At 50.2% G+C, this 17,198-nt stretch overlaps 1 protein-coding gene across 3 annotated transcripts in view; it reads right to left on the minus strand.

The window, feature by feature from the left end:
- NUMBL (NUMB like endocytic adaptor protein) overlaps window positions 1-16,984 on the minus strand; it is a 28,535-nt gene extending 11,551 nt beyond the window's left edge. For all 3 annotated transcript variants that reach the window (XM_028142647.2, XM_054710973.1, XM_054710972.1), the window contains exons 1-6: window positions 16,808-16,984; window positions 13,346-13,430; window positions 11,319-11,458; window positions 10,190-10,264; window positions 10,026-10,100; window positions 8,024-8,164 (exon numbers count right to left, since the gene is read on the minus strand). In XM_028142647.2, coding sequence (XP_027998448.2) covers window positions 8,024-8,164; window positions 10,026-10,100; window positions 10,190-10,264; window positions 11,319-11,458; window positions 13,346-13,430; window positions 16,808-16,831 — 540 coding nt within the window. In that variant the 5' untranslated portion in view covers window positions 16,832-16,984. The remainder of the gene's footprint in view (window positions 1-8,023; window positions 8,165-10,025; window positions 10,101-10,189; window positions 10,265-11,318; window positions 11,459-13,345; window positions 13,431-16,807) is intronic.
- Window positions 16,985-17,198: the final 214 nt, after the last annotated feature.

Below are 17,198 nucleotides of genomic sequence, written 5' to 3' on the forward strand. Positions count from 1 at the left end.
GGGAGGTCAGAGCTGGGTATGGCAGTCTGGTGCTTCACCCAGCTTAGTGACATCCTTGGTCTCTGTCACGAGTGAACCAGAGAAACAGCCTTTTACAGCATAAGAAAGCCTCAGAAGCTCTGGGATTTACCTCTAATTCAATAAATACTGAAGGAACTTTAGCATTACAATGTGTTATAACATTTGAATTAATTTTGACTACACTTTGGCTTTGGAGAAGAGAGAGAGAGAGAGAGAGAGAGAGAGAGAGAGAGAGAGAGAGAGAGAGAGAGACTGGTTGTTCCACTTATTTATGCATGCATTGGTTGACTCCTGTGTGCTCTGACTGGGAACCGAACCCAAAACCTTAGCACATCGGGGAGACGCTACAACCTACTAACCCGGTCAGGACCTAGACACTGGTACTTTTTTAACTTAATAGCTAAAGATTTTTATTTTATTTATTTATTTATTTATTTTTTATTTATTTTATTGATTTCAGAGAGGAAGGGAAAGGAAGAGAAAGATAGAAACATCAATGATGAGAGAGAATCATTGATTGGCTGTCTCCTACATGCCTCCTAGTGGGGATCAAGCCACAACCCAGGTATGTGCCCTTGACCAGAATCGAACCCGGGAACTTTCAGTTCGCAGGCCAACGCTCTATCCACTGAGCCAAACTGGCCAGGGCAATAGCTAAAGATTTTAAAGTGCATGTTTTATACTGTTAAGTTTTAACCAGTCAGGAAATTTTTTATACAGTAATAGTTCTTTTTTGCATGAATTTTATTTAAGTTGTGATGGTTAACTTTTATTAACTTTAATTCTTTTCTTTTTTTAATATATTTTATTGATTTTTCACAGAGAGGAAGGGAGAGGGATAGAGAGCTAGAAACATCTGATGAGAGAGAAACATCGACCAGCTGCCTCCTGCACACCCCCCACCAGGGATGTGCCCGCAACCAATGTACATGCCCTTGACCGGAATCGAACCTGGGACCTTTCAGTCCGCAGACCGACACTCTATCCACTGAGCCAAACAGGTTTCGGCTTAACTTTAATTCTTGCTATCTTAAATTCCTTACTGCACTTAACGACATTCTTGCCAAGATATTTAGCATGTGAAAAGCAGGTTTTAGGTTGTGGGTTTTTTTTTTAATAGCTTCATATTGAAGCTGAGACATCATTCACAAGCTGAGAGGCAGGCCTGGTATGCTCTGTCTTGTTACATAAAGCTGTTGCCAGAATCTTAGCAAATATAACATGTTAAAAGATTGCCTTTGTATATTCATAACAAATTATGACAAGTTAAATTTACGTGAAAATTGCATTATTGCTTTTTCTGTGTCATTTTACTAAGATTTTGTGTCTCATGTCTCCTGCTGAATTGGTTACTAGTAATGTTAAAAGGAATTGAAGTCATTTTCACTTTGCATTTTTATATACTCAGGTAACATGTACCGGTAATATAATTTGATGTACAATTTTGCCTGTTAAGAGGGTGTGCTCATACAGCAGTATACCCTCAAAACATTTTGTCATGACAAGAGGCTGAATAAGTAGCTATTTACTTTTAAAAAGAGCTGGAAAAATATGAATTCTACTTAATGGTATGCATGCTGAAGTATGGGGGAAGTGTTCAGGTATCTGCAACTTTAAAATGCATCAAAAATGAGCTCTAGCTGGTTTGGCTCAGTGGATAGAGTGTTAGCCTGGGGAGTGAAGGGTCCTGGGTTCGATTCCAGTCAAGGGCACATGCCCGGGTTGTGGGCTCGATCCCCAGTAGGGGGCGTGTAGGAGGCAGCCAATCAATGATTCTCTCTCATCATTGATGTTTCTATCTCTCTCTCCCTCTCCCTTCCTCTCTGAAATCAATAAAAATGTATTTTAAAAAATGCATCAAAAATGAAATGAACAGATAGGCAATAGAGTGACAAAGGCAAATGTAAATGGCAGGATCTAGGTGGTATGTGTACAGGTGACTGGTTACTGTACAAGTCTTTTGACTTTGCTGCGTGCTTGAGTAAAACACTGCAGTCACTATTTCCTGAGTGTTTACTTGAGAAGCTCCAAGGCCAGACAGCCTGGATTGATGCTGGCTTCCACTTCCCAGCTGTGTGGTCTCAAGAGTATCACTTCATTCTCAGTGCCTGAGCCTCTTCATCTGTAAAATGAGATGCTTGCTAACAGCACCTACTTCACAGGGTTACTGCAAGAATTAGGTACACTAATGTATGCAAGGTGAGCAGCACAGAGAACCACCACATGATCGTCAGCGTAAGTGTATCCAGCCCAGGCTGAGCCCTGACTTGCATCCTTTTATGAAACCCTCATAACAATGCCAGGAGGTATAACACTCTTTTTTTTTTTTTAATATATTTTATTGATTTTTTACAGAGAGGAAGAGAGAGGGATAGAGATCTAGAAACATCTGATGAGAGAGAAACATCGATCAGCTGCCTCTTGCACACCCCCTACTGGGGATGTGCCCGCAACCAAGGTACATGCCCTTGACCGGAATCGAACCTGGGACCCTTGAGTCCGAAGGCCAACGCTCTATCCACTGAGCCAAACCGGTTTCGGCTATAACACTCTTTTTTTGTTGATGTTGTTAATCCCCACCCTCCTCACCTGAGGATATTTTTTCCATTGACTTTTAGAGAGAGTGGAAGGGAGGAAGGGAGAGGAGAAGGATAGGGAGAGAAACACTGATGTGAGATAAACATATAGATTGGTTGCCTTCCACACACTCCCCAAACGGGGCCAGGGATTGAACCTGCAACCCAGGTACGTCCCCTTGACTGGGAATTGAACTCATGACCCCTTGGTATGCGAGCCGACACTCTAACCACTGAGAACACTGGACAGGGTTAGGTGCGCACTCTAATGAACCTGTTTTACAGATGAAGAAACTGCAGCTCAGTTAATACACCTATCATAATGAATGGCAGGATTAGGATTCTCATGGTATCTGTCAGACTTCTCTTTCCTAATCAAGATGCTCAGCCACCTCTTAAAGTTAAACTTGGGGACAAAAATCCTCAACAAAATACTAGCAGGTGTATTAAAATATCAGAAGTGTATTAAAACGATTATGCACCATGACCAAGTAAGATTTATCCCAGGAATGCAAGGTTGGTTCAACACATGAAAATCAATCAATGTAATATATACACTAATAGAATGAAGAAAAAACCCACATGATCATCTTGATTGATGCAGATAAAGCATTTGACAAAATTCAACACTTTCATGATAAAAAACACTCAACAAACTTGGAATAGATGGGAACTTCCTTGACTTGACAAAGGACATTTATGAAAAAGTCACAGAATCATACTCAATGGTAAAAGATTGAAAGTTTTTCCCTAGGATCAGGACAACACAAAAATGCCCATTTCATCTCTTCTATTTAACACTATACTGGAAGTGCTAGCCAGAGTAATTAGACAAGAAAAAGAAATAAAAGGCATCCAAATTGGAAAGGGAGAAGTAAAATCATCTCTATTTGCAGATAATATAATCTTGAATGTAAAAAGTCCTAAAGAATCCACAAATTATTAGTGTTAATAAATGAATTCAGCAAATTTGCAGGACACAAGAGTGACAAAAATCAGTTATACCTCTTTACACTAGCAGTGAAGAATCTAAAAGTGAAACTAAGAAAATAATTTCATTTAGCTGTAGCCAGTTTGGCTCAGTGGATAGAGCGTCAGCCTGCAGACTAAAGGGTCCCATACCAGTTGTGGCTTGATCCCCGGCCATGATGAGGGCGCATGTGGGAGGCAACCGATCGATGTGTCTCTCTCACATCGATGTTTCTCCCTGTCTCACCCCCTCCTTTCCACTATCTCTCTAAAAGTTAATGGGAAAATATCCTCAGTGAGGATTAACAAAATAAAAAAATAAAAAACAATTAAAAAATGGGTAAAGAATTTGAAAAGACATTTCTCCAAAGAAGGTAAACAAATGTCCAATAAACACATGAAAAGATACTCAACATCATTAGTCATTCGGGAAATGCAAATCAAAATCTCAATGAGATAACTACTTCGTACCTACTAGGATGGCTATAATACAAAAAATTAAAACTAAGTGTCGATGAGGATGTGGAGAAATTAGAAATCTTGTACACTGTTAGCAGGAATGTAAAATAGTGCAGTCACTGTGGAAAACAATTTGGTAATTCCTCAAATAGTTAGACATAAGTTTACTCTATGACCCAGTAATTCCACTCCTGGGTATATACCCCCCAAAATGATAAAGAGATTCTCAAACACACACTTGCACACAAATGTCCATAGCAGTACTATTTACAAGAGCCCAAAGGTGGACACAACCCAAATTTCCATCAGTGGACGAACAGATAAACAGAATGTAGCTAATCCACACCATGGAATATTATTCAACCAAGAGACAAGGCCCTGATTGGTTTGGCTCAGTGGACAGAGCGTCGGCCTGCTGACTGAAGGGTACAGGTTCCATTCCGGTCAAGGGCATGTACCTTGGTTGCGGGCACCTCCCCAGTAGGGGGTGTGCAGGAGGCAGCTGATGGATGGTTCTCTCTCATCCATGTTTCTAACTCTCTATCCCTCTCCCTTCCTCTCTGTAAAAAATCAATAAAATACATTTTTAAAAAACAAAAAGAACACAAACAATAAGGATGAACCCTATAAACAATGCTAACTGAAAGAAGCCAGACACAAAAGACCATGTACTGCATGATACAATTTGTACGAAATGTCTAGAATAAGTAAATTCAGAGATAGAGAGCAGATTAGAGGTTGCCAGAGGCTTACTGTGTGTGACGGGGCAGGGAGGGGGGAGTGGGAGGGGTGTTGCAGGGAGTAACTGCTTACTGGGTATGAGGTCTCTTTGAGGAGTGATGAAAATGTTTGGAACTAGATAGAAGTGATGGTTAAACGGCATTGTGAATGTACTAAGTGCCACTGAATGGAAAATTATTAATGTAAATTTCACCTAAAAAGAATTAAACTTGGGGAATCCTGGGAATTCCACTGCTTAATGTTTATAACCTGAAGCTCAGAGGCAGGAAGGATTCGCCCAAGGCCACACTCTACCCAGAGGAGATGGCCCTGCCCTTTCCTTGCTTTGATTCTCATCCCTGACTCCTTTTCAGACAACAGCCACTGTTCCTATTTACTGGCCACTTATTACAAGATTCTGTTTAGAACTTTCTGTGTGTGGCCGTACTGAGAAAGCTTCCCCAAGGAACCTGTGAGGAGGTGCTGCCATGACCCCCCATTCTATAAAGGACAAAACTGAGTCCTGGAGAGGGGTCACTTGTGCCTACGGTCCCAAAGCTAGGTGGTTTGACACCAAATCCACACTAAGCAGATGGCAGTGTATTCAAAAACAAACAAACAGTTGCAACAAATTTCTGGTCCCACATGCCCTTGCAGACCCTGTAATTACCCCGTCAGAGGTGAGGCCTGTGTTCTCTTCCCTGATCTGGGAAGACCTCTGTGACTGTTTGGACACAGAGAGTAACCTGGAAGCAATGCTATGGTTTCCAAGAACAAGTCCAGAAAGGCAACTCGGCTTCCTCCTGGCTAGTGCTTGCGCTGAAGCAATTTCTCTCCCTCTCCCCCGCTCCCCGCTCCCCGCTCCCCCTCCGCCCCGCCTTGTTTTGGAGCCCTGGGCCATTGTGTAAGAAATCCAGCTTTCTGGCCCTAGCCGGTTTGGCTCACTGGATAGAGCGTCAGCCTGGGACTGAAGGGTCCCAGGTTCGATTCCGTTCAAGGGCATGTGCCTTGGTTGCGGGCACATCCCTGGTGGGGGGTGTGCAGGAGGCAGCTGATCGATGCTTCTCTCTCATCGATGTTTCTAACTCTCTATCCCTCTCCCTTCCTCTCTGTAAAAAATCAATAAAATATATTAAAAAAGAAAAGAAAAAGAAAGAAATGCAGCTTTCTGAAGCCTCCATGCCGGAGAGACCCTGTGACTACAATGAATAGAGCGACGTCTGGCCGGTCTCCTGGTGCTACAGCTCCACACACCACCTGGGGCCACTGTGTGAGGTCCTGGAGGCAGATCTACTCAGCTGAGCCTTTCCCAAACTCCTGACCTACAGAAACGTGAGGCACAGTAAGTGACTGGTATCTTAAGTCGCTACATTTTGGAGAAATTCTTTACGCACAACAGATAACTGATACAACTACTCCGCTATTTCTCCGGAAATAGCCGTTGCTATGGGCTCTGCATTTCAAATATCTCCATGCTAGTCCCGGGCAGTACCAGCCCCAGTTAGTACTGACGAATCAATACCGACACCCTCAAATTTGTTCTCTGTACTCCTGGTTTCAGGTCTAAAATTGGGTGTGTGAGGAAATCTGGGTATTGACTCGCTTCGGGGGCTCAGAGCTCTCTGCAGTGGGAATTTCTCAATATGAAGGAATCGTTGAGTGGAGACGGCTAAGGTCTGCAAGGCACAGGCGTTATTTTACTTGTCTAGTTTACCCAAGAATCCCCTTTGGGGAACTCCTTTACGACACTGGGTAAAGCAACCTGGGTGCCCTCCCTTCCGCTGGCCAAGGGGAAGACGGTGGCCCAAGCCAGGCCAACCCCATGCCCTCTCATCAGAATGTGAACCCAAAGCTGTGGGAGTTGGGTTCACCTCACAGTGGTTGCCTGAAGGACCTGTCCCCGGTTGCCGCGTCCCCAGGATGTCCTGCTCCCTGCCCTGCTGTTACTTACTGCCCTGACTGCCCTTCGATTTTGTGAGATGCCCATAGCCTTCCAAGAATTTTATTTTAGGCTTAAGTTAGCCAGATTGGTTTCTATTGCCAGCAACCAAAGAACTGGCTGATGTAGGAGGCCGGGATCGTGGCTTCCTGCCAAGGTGGGTGGGGGACTGAATTCGGGGTCCAGGTGACAGGGCAGAATAAAGACTCTACTTCCCACTGTCTTTTGCAGGCAGGGATGTCCACGTGACTAGGTTCTGACCAGCGGGATGCAATCAGAAATGACACGCAGCTCCCACAAAGGAGAGGACATGCCCTCTCCGCGCGCCTCTCCATGCTGCGGTCGGAGGGGGATGTGAAGGCTGGAGCATGCGCATCCATCCTGGGTCAGGGAGCAGAGCCCTCCTTCAGCAACCAGGATAAAAGGAGCTGCGGCCTATGATACAATAAATAAAAAATATGGCCCTCGCCTGTGGACTGAAGGGTCCCAGGTTCGATTGCGGTCAAGGGCACGTGCCTGGTTGTGGGCTTGATCCCCAGTAGGGGGTGTGCTGGAAGCAGCCAATCAATGATTCTCTCTCTTCATTGATGTTGCCCTCTCTCTCCCTTCCTCTCTGAAATCAATAAAAAAATATTTTTAAAAAAGAAAAAAAAAAAAAAAAAAGGAGCTGTGGCCTGCTGAGTGGAGGGCAACCACACCGGTGCTGCCTTGCCTGCCTCTGGGTCTTTCCCAGGAAACAGAAGGAAACTTCCATCTCACTGAGATCACTGGTATCTGGGGGTTTTCTGCTACAAGCCTCAGAGAGAACACTACTGAGAAAACAGCCCATTTGATGCTTTCATCTGATTCTCAGAAGCGACCTTGACCCCCCCAAATATAAAGAAACACAGGGAGAATGAATCAAGGCTGAAGGAAGAGTGGGGAAGGGATATTGTTTGAGAAGGGCCTGAGGGAGCCTGCTGGGGGTAGGAAACCCCAAACTTGACCTGGGTGGGGCTTATCCATAAAACAAAAATTCATGGAGCTGGACAACGAGTGCACATGTATGTATACGGTCCTCAGTTAGAAAAGTCAGAGAAACATGAACTAGTGATAATAAGGAGGATGGTAACCAGTGTTTTCCTGAGTGTTTCCCATGTGCCAGTCACTATTCTAAATCCTGTGTATTCACCTCCTCACGTCTACAACATCCTCTCAGTTGGGAGCTCTGAGTACAGCCCCTGTTCTGGACGGGGACACCAGGCCTGGAGAGGAGAGGTGATTGGCAGGCCCGGGAAGGGGCTGGAATGCCGGGGACCGGGAGAGGAGTCGGCAGGCGTTGGGCTCTGGCGATACTCACGGAGTCCTTGAGTGCCAGGAAACAGTGGCAGATCCAGCGGCGGGTGGTCCCGTCACGGCAGATGTAAGAGAAAGCCTTGTCCAGGTTGCGGTCAGGAGCACAAAAGGAGACCTTTTCGATGGTCTGATCCACCAGCAGGTCCTGGGAGTGGCCGGGGAGGCCGAGAAGAATGTGAACTGTCTTTCGTGTATTCCTTCAACATTCCCTTAGTGTCTGCTCTGTATCCCATTCTGACTGGAGTAGGCACCGGGCAGGCACTGTGCATTCTGTCGTGGACCCTACCGGCATGGGGCTCCCAGCTTATCGCAGAACCCGGCCCTTCACCAGGAGAGAACCCAGGCTGTAATGAGGGAGGTACAGGCAGAGGGATGGGGAAGGCACAGGGGCTTGCAGGAGCCAAGAGGAGGTGCCTGACCCAACTTGGATACATCTGGGGGGTAGAGTCAGGGAACGCTTTCTAGAAGCAAAAAGCAGGGAACCGTATTTCAGGCTGAGGGGCTGCCTGTGCAAGCTTGTCAATACTGCTCTGCCATTAAACCAACTCTCATCGTGTGCTGGCGGCCTCCTCTGGTGTCTCCGGCTGGAGGCAGGGAATTCAAAAATGAGCAAACCGACACCCAGATCCTGGCCCCATGGCACGCCTCTCTGGCTGGGCAGACCGACAACAAACACATAACAGCTAACATTCATTGATCTGAACACTTGCTCTGTACCAGGTGATAAAGACCAATAGCAGCTTTAAGCAAATATACTTAGTTGGGAGGGCCTACAGGAGGAGTTAGGGCTTATGGAAGTTCTCACACTCTATGTAACCACAAGAACCCTACGTGGGAGAACCCTATCTATACATATAAAAGCCTAAGCAACCGGAACAACAGGTCGCTATGACGCACACTGACCACCAGGGGGCAGACGCTCAACGCAGGAGATGCCCCTTTGTGGTCAGTGTGCTCCCACAGCCAACCTCCCCACGCTGGCCAACCTCCCACGGTTCCTCCCTGCCCCTCCTCACCCCCACCTGGCCAACAGGCCCCATCAGGCGATGGCACCCCGGGCTGGGATGGGGAACTGGGGGTGGGTGGCGGCAGACATGGCCCCTTTCCCAGAGAGGCCAAGGCTGGCTCCCTCCTCAGGGCCGGCGGCCAACCTCCCATGCCCTGTCTCTCCTCCGGGGCCGGCAGGCCCCAATCAGCCAGCTGCCCGCTGAAGTGGCAGCGGGCGGTGAGGGAAAGAGGAAGGGGGGAGGCGTCGGTGTTAGGTGTCCATTCCTTCCACGCCCAGCCCAGCAACCATTGCCTCCTCTCCCAACCCTGCCGGGGCCTTCGGGCCCTGATTGGCCTGGCCCTGGTCACCAGCCAGGCCTAGGGACCCTACCTGTGCACAAATTTCGTGCACCAGGCCTCTAGTGTTTATAGTAAAGCTCTATATTCTAGCTTCTTCCCTTAACTTCCTCTTCCCTTCTATAAATACCCCTCCATCTTGGCACGCAGGCCAGCTTGTGAATGTGGCTTCTTTTGTCTGCATGCACTGGGTTGCAACCCTTTCCCTTTCCCCAATAAATCCTTTTTGGTGACAAAACAACCAATCGGTATTATTTTTCATTTGACATAGGCACAGTTTTAAACTGTGTGATCCACTTTCTCAGGTAATGGCAGGGTCTTTATTATCCCCGTTTTACAGATGACACAATTGAGGCACAGAAGGGTAACATCTCATACCCAAGGTCACCCAGCTGGTAAGTGGGTGAGCTGGGATCGGAGCTGAGGCAGCTACTCCACAGTCTGTGCTCTTACCCACGATCTATGCCAGCTCACAAATAACCACAGGACTCAATCTTGAATTATGACTGGGGTGTGCCATGATGTTGCAGGATCACATGGTCTAGAAGGTCCCTGAGGGAGGAACATCCTAGAGGTGGGTGGGAATGCATCCTCAGCCCCATTTGAGCAGGATGAGGAGAGGGGCCCTCTGGTGCCCTCTCCCAACCCTAAAGACCTCCTACCTTGGTCTTGTCATCCACCACTCGGAGACCATCGGCTGACACCCACAGGACCGACTTCACGGACTTCCGGCCCATCTGGGGGGGGAGGTGAGAACAGAGGGCCGGATGAGGGCTGCCTCTTCGGGTCTGACCTTGCCCCCTCGCTGCGCCAGCCCCTCACTCACCGCCTTCAGCTTCTTCACAGCATCCTCACACACGTGCATCCCCCTGGACTCCTCCACCTCCACGTGACCCAGGTACTTGGAGGGAGGAAACAGGACATGAAATAAGCAGAGTAATCAATAGTTCCTAGTGTTCCCTGAGCAGCCGCGATTCACTACACAATGTCCTAAGCACAACACATGTATTAACTCATTTACTCTGCACCTCAGATCTACAAGGTGGGCACCGCATTCCCATCCCAAACACACCAACGAGAGTGTGCGGCAGTGATTCCCATCCTGCCTCTATCCCTGGGCCTTAACAATATCATTCTTGTCCTGAGTGCCAGCATCTGCATCTGAGCCCGAGGACTGGCCCCAGCAATACCTGATGGGATCTGGGGTACACATGCTCTAGCTCCCTCCCCGTGTGGGTAGATGGCTCTATTTCCCAGAGTCCCCGGGGGCATTAAGCACAGTTGCCCACAGCTGCAACTTAGTAACACACCATTGATTGGCTGCCTTCCCATCCTCATTCCCACCAGCATTTCCCATTCCGCCCCGTGGTCTGCATCTAGGGGAATGGACCAAGCTGGTATTTAAACCTGAACCTGCTGTCTCCCTTATAAATGTGTAGTGTGGGTTGTAAAGGGCCACAGAAGGATTTGAAAACGCCACAGAATCTTTGTGACTCTCCAGTGCCCTCTGGACATTGTGAGCTCCCACAAAATGGGGTGACCCTGGCATGACGTCCCCCAGGTAACATTTTCCTGGTCCAAGAGAATGTGTGTAGTTTTTTAAAATATGTTCTCATTGATTTTAGTTAGAGAGGGAGGGAGAAAGAGAGACAGAAAAACATCGATGTGCGAAACATCCACCTGCTGCCTCCTACACGCCCCCTACTGGGGATCTAGCAGACAACCCACGGGGAATCCAACCAGGGACCTTTTGGTGCCCCTACAACTGCACAGCACCAGCCAGGGCTAGGTTTTCACTCCCGACTCTGAAGGACTCAGGCAGGAGGGTCACGCGTCGGCAGGCTACACAGTTCTTGGTGGATGCGCGGCCTCCACCACACAGGACAGAACCTCCTCACCCAACTGGGACACGCATGCGCCCCGCCCCCGCCCCCGCCCGCGCCCCGCTCACTCACCCGCACTGGGAAGCTGCACGTGCCCTTGCGCACCGCGTCCTCGTCTGCCTGCCACTGGTGCGGGCGAGACGCCTCAGGCATGTAGGCTGGCTTCCGCCGCCGCAAGCTCTGCCTTAACTTGTTCATGGTGCCAGCCCCGTCTGCTGACACAGGACAGGGAGTGGGTCAAGGGCCAGGGGCGCCAGGGTCAGAAGCATGGGGCTCAAGGAGGATGGACACAGAGCTCAGGGCGCAAGGGGTGAGATAACAAGGGAGTAGGTTTAGGGGGGTCACTAGGTTAGGAGGCCATGACCAGGGAACTAGGACCAGCAGCAGTGACAGGGAAAGGGGGTGCTGTAAGGCAGGGGCGTGCAAGAGTCAGAAGACTCGGAGCTAAGAGATAGGGAGGTCTGAGACAGGGGTCACCGCTTTGAGGGGTCTAGAGATTGGGGATGTGACAGTCTAGAATCATGAGGATCCAAAGTCATGGCAAGTCAAGGCATTGGAAGGTCCCGGGATTACAGGGCATGGAGCCAGGGGTCATGAGGTCAATGGCTTTAGGGGCATGAGGTCAGGGGGTGAGGTGGTCAGAGGGAACAGGAGTTGGGAGTTACATGGGTCCCATGCGTGCAGCTTGGGTCCAGTGTGTGGGGGCCTTAGAAGGTCCAGGGATTGAGGTCCAGAGCCAAGGCAGAGGGTATGGAGAACGAGGGCTGGTCTCTGTGCCCCAGAGATACCACCCCTCTAACAACTGTGTCTCGTCTAAGGCAGGAGACCCTGGGGCAGTGTGCACCTGGGCCTGTCAGAGGTAGGGATGAGGGTGGAGGGGGCCAGCTACTAAGACAGTCAGTCTTCACTGACTGACAAGCCATCGTGGCAGTCCCAGGAAGAGGGCGAAGGCACAGCGAGGACAGAGCACCAGCAGATGGGGACTGTGTGTGTGTGCAAGCAGGTATGCAGGTGGGGTTCCTGAATGGTGTCTGTGAGGGGGTCTACAGCTGAGCCTGCAACTATTGTGCGTGTGTGTATTTCTGAAGGCTGTTCAGAAGGACGTGGGTCTGAGAATGGCTGTTTCCTAGAGTATGTGTCTGTGCAGGCTGGCCATGAGGGGATCTTCGTCCAAGTGTGTGGTTGTTGTCTGTCAGTGCAGGTCCTCCAAGACGGGTGCCGAAGGGGATCTAGGTGTGAGAGTGGTTGTGAGTGTGTGTTAGGGCATGTCGCCTGTGAGTATGTGTCTCTGAGCAAGAAGCTGGTGTCTGTGAACTGTGTGTCGGCATGAGGGTGTGGCTATTGTCATTGATGACTGCTGCCTCTGACAGTATATGTATGACCGTTACCCAAGAGACCATGTCTATGTCCAAGACGGCAGCTGTTGTTTGGGAAGGTTTGTCTGTGTCAGAGCACGTGCTTGTTGCAGAATTGGGTCCGTGAGTGTGGTTCTGAGGATGTGCCAGTATGCACCCGTGAGGTTGTTGCCTTTGAGGGTTGTTTGTGACTGTTATTTATGAGGATGTGACTATGTGGGAACATGGCTGTTGTCCATGAGTGCTGGGTATTATTGTGAGACTTCTGAATGTAGAAGTGTAACCTCTATGAGAGAATGGGTCCACAGGTACTGTCTGTGAGGCAGTGTCTGCTTGAGAAAGTTTGGCTGTTGTCTATGAAGATGTGGGTCTGTACATGCTGTCTGGCTGACTGTGTGCAAAAGTGTGTATCTAAGAGTCGGTATTTGCTTAGTGTCTGTAGTCGCCTGAGGGAGTCTAGGTATAGTCTGGGAATGTGTCTGAATGTCTGTGACCCTGCACTTGTGTGTGTGGGGAGGTCGATGTGTGTCTGAATGTCTCAGTGTGTGTATGACATGGTCCAGGTGTGTGTATCTGTGCACGAGTCGGGCTTGGATGGTCACTGAGTGTGCAGGGAAGAGGTGTGAGGGCATCTACTCATGAGTGTGATTAGGCGTGTGTGATTGCAGGGACACTTCTGCTAGGCATGGCAGGCAGACCCACCCACGCACTCAGCCCTGGCCCTGTTCTTAGCTGCTCACTCACCTGACTCCGTCCTGGAGGTTTCAGGGGGCCCCGGGGCCCCACAGGGGGCTGGGGGCAGATGCTGCTCAGGCCTTCTGGGTCTGCCCTGCCCAAGGGACAGAGGAAAAGGTGAGAGGCTGGCTTGGGATGGGCACACTCCCCTACCTTACCCCCTTTTTGGGCATCAGCCATCCCCCCTCCATCTCAGGCTCCTGCTGATAGCCTAGTTGTCATAGCAACTGTTACAAGGGAAATGAGCCACCTGGTTGTGTTTTGGGGGCATTTCTTAGGGGATATTCTGGGCTCAGGAGGCTCTTAGTACCCACAGGGATGGTGTGAGGAGGGGAGTAGCCTTGTCCTCTAGACATGTGTTCAGGGATACACAATCACGTGTATGATGCAACTCATGCCTACAGTTGTCCCTAGCACCAGGTCACAACTCTGCACATTTAGTTATACACAGACACAACCCCAACTGTACATACCAGGTCACACAGACTTACCTAAACAGTCACAGCCACCACAAACATCTTGTCACATAGCCATGTTCACAGATATACACAGTCTCCACTACAGACATATGTCTGCATGCACATAGAGAGTCCCAGCCTGCCTAGGCACTGCCACAAACACCTGGTTATGCCAGCTACTGGTATCTGGTCACTTCTATTTTTTCAGCCACATACAAAGAGCTGAGCCCAGGCATACCTACCGGAGTGGCATACGTACCGCCACACCCAATGACTGTTACGTTTCCTCAGGCAGCCACCCAAGACACTCACATCACAGACCCACTCACATAGAATCACACCCCGTCGCACAGATGAAATCACAGACATAAACACTTATCACACCTCGCTCCACTGCTATGTGTTGACATCTGGTCATAGCATCACAGAGAAACACACAGTCTCTCTTCATGCAAACACACAAGTCACACAGACATACACACAGCCACACCCAGTCACAGCGACATGTGTTTAATCATCCACAGGCACACAGCTGCACATGGACATTCAACCCCTGGTATCAGTCACACCGGTACACCTTTTTGGTCACACACTGTCACACACTGACACATACCCAGTCATAGGGGCTCACATTTAGTCACAGTGTCAACTAACTCATATGGACAGTCCTCCATCCCCAATCAGACAGAGATACTGATGGCCATGGCCCATGCATTATAAAGAAACAGGCTGGCATACAACCACTCAGAGACAAGGATGTGTCCCCAAGGATGGCCACATTCAGACACAGACAGACAGCTGGTGTCCAGAGTCACAGCCATGCACATTTCAGAACTGGTCATGTATGCAAAGTCACACAACATCAGTGTCCCTATTACCCGGCCATACAGTATATCGCAGTCATAATTTCATCACCCAATATCCCATACCCAGCTGTACCACATCGTAGCATCACAGAGAAACACACAGTCACAGACACATGGCCACATACAATCACAGCCCCATGTAGTCAGACACATATCTCACACATAGAGACATCAGCACACAATTTCCACTTTACACACTACACGCACACAGTCAGGTGCATGCTCAGAAATGCAGTGACCCAGTGACCCAGGCATAGCATTTACAGCTGCGTTTATGCAGAAGACACAGCTCCTGACAGTCATGCTGTCACCAAATCACACTCAAACACAAGCAGCCCAGCATACACACACACCAAATGGTCACACAGCTACAGACATACTCTCACAGCCCATGACACAGACACAAGTATGTATAGTCACCCAGGGTCACAAACATGCAGGTCACACAAATATACTCCCTCCAACACACACAGTAGCCTGGTGCCATCAGACACAGACACACGTATATCTTGAGTCAGATACAGTGAAATAACCCACTGTTAATGGTCAGCCAGAGTTTCAGACCCCAAGTCAAGTACATAACCCAAATCACACATTCGCAACTATAACTACACACCATCACTCAGTATCAACACACAGCTAGATACAGTCATTTATATCACCCTGGTCACATACACAGACCAGTCATACAAACATACAAGCCACAGTGCCATCACACAAACCCAGTCACATAGGCACAACGTGACTGACTTCATATACAATGGCAGTCACATTGTGTGCCACAGACCTACGTGTGACACAAATATGAAACCAGACACAACCACAAACGTTCACAGTCATCGGGAGAGTTGCACATGGACAGCTATAGACCCAACTCCATTTACACACAATCGCAACTCCACCCACATCTTCAGTCAACCACACACAAGTCCAACCCCAGACTCAACATACGCACTTTCACATACCCAGTTATGGTTACCAAGGCACACAAACACGGGGTCCCTAAAGATGGAACCACAGACACAACCCCACGGTCACAGCCATGCACACACGCAAACACAGACTAAAAAGTACAGGGTTCTTTTAGAGCGGCTGTCATATACCAGTACACACAGTCACACAAACGCTGGGGTCACTCGCAGACACAACCACAAGCACAAAACACAGACACACACAGGATTCTTCATAGTCACCAGCACAGATACACATAGCCAGTCACGTAAACAGGGGGTCACAGGGCACCCCCCCCCCCCATCGCGTGCTTCCCCCTCCCCCCAGGTACCACACACAAAGCCGCCATCACCTCAGACGCTGCAGACTGACAAGACTACAGCCCATCTGGGGAAGCCGCCCCCACCCCTTCCAGCAGGAATCCTGGAGCCTGGGTGACCAGCGCATTATCCGAGGGTGGGGCCACTCCCAGGCAGCTGGGCAGCCTCGGGGACAAAGGGGGTGGCCCCGAGGACCTGAGCCCTGGGACCCTTGACCAAGCAGAGAGGGGAAAGGGGATGTGCCTGAAATTTCCCTAATTTTATTCAGGCTGGGGTGGGGGTGGAGTCGCAGGCGCTGGGACCTTGTTTGGAGAAGGGGCTGTTCCTGGGACGCTGCCCGAGGATTGGGGGAGGGGGCAAGGGATGCTGTGCCCAGGACGCCTCCGAGGGACAGATCGTGCCTGGAATCCCCCCAGGTCTTGGGGTGGTGGGGAATCGGTGCCCAGGGACCCCACCAAGACCTGGCCTAGAGGGTTGTTTTGCTCAGAGATCCCCTCAGGCAGGGAGGAGTCGGGATGGCGTCTGGTCTGGAATCGCCTGCAGGGGGCCTTGTCTTCATCTGGGGGTTGGGTCCCGGACCTATCCCCAAAACCTTGCCTAGGGAGTTGTACCGAGAATCTGTCGTCCGGTCCTTGATTTTTCCTAAGGTGCAGTTCTGTGTCCGGGACCCCTATCTCTAGGGCCTTGGCAAAGGAGGGCCTGTGACGAGACCCCTGTCTCCCAAGCTTTGACTTGGTGGGGGCCTGTTCGTGGACCCCTACCCAGGACCACACTCTCAGCCTTGGCACCCTCTCTCCACCGGGGTGCATCCCACCCTCCGCCACATCAGCAGCGGCGCCGCCCCCCACCCGAGCCCCACTCTCCCGCCCTTCTCACGCTGGCTGCCGCGCTGCGGGACATCCAGGGCCCGGGCGCCCCCGCCTCCCGCGGCCCCGGCTGGGCCCGGATCTCCGAGTGCTGCTGCTGCTGCTGCTGCTGTGGCGGCGGCGGCAGTTCTGACGGACGCTGGCCCGGGATGCAGACCCGCGCAGGGTGCGGGATGCACACTCTCCAGCTCGCTCCGCTCCCGTGGATTTCCGATCCGGGGGCGGAGGGAGCGCCCCTCCCGCCTCGCCTCCCCGCCCCGGCCCCGCCCACTGGCCCGCCGCCGGCTGGATACCCAGAAAGACCCCGCCCCGGCCCTGCGCCTAGGCCGGCACTAGCCCCGCCCCTTGGTCACCAAGCCACGCCCCCACGCAAGTGTCACCCCGCCTTCTCCGGTGCGGCC

Source organism: Eptesicus fuscus, chromosome 21 (assembly GCF_027574615.1).
Source record: "Eptesicus fuscus isolate TK198812 chromosome 21, DD_ASM_mEF_20220401, whole genome shotgun sequence".
NCBI lineage: Eukaryota > Metazoa > Chordata > Mammalia > Chiroptera > Vespertilionidae > Eptesicus > Eptesicus fuscus.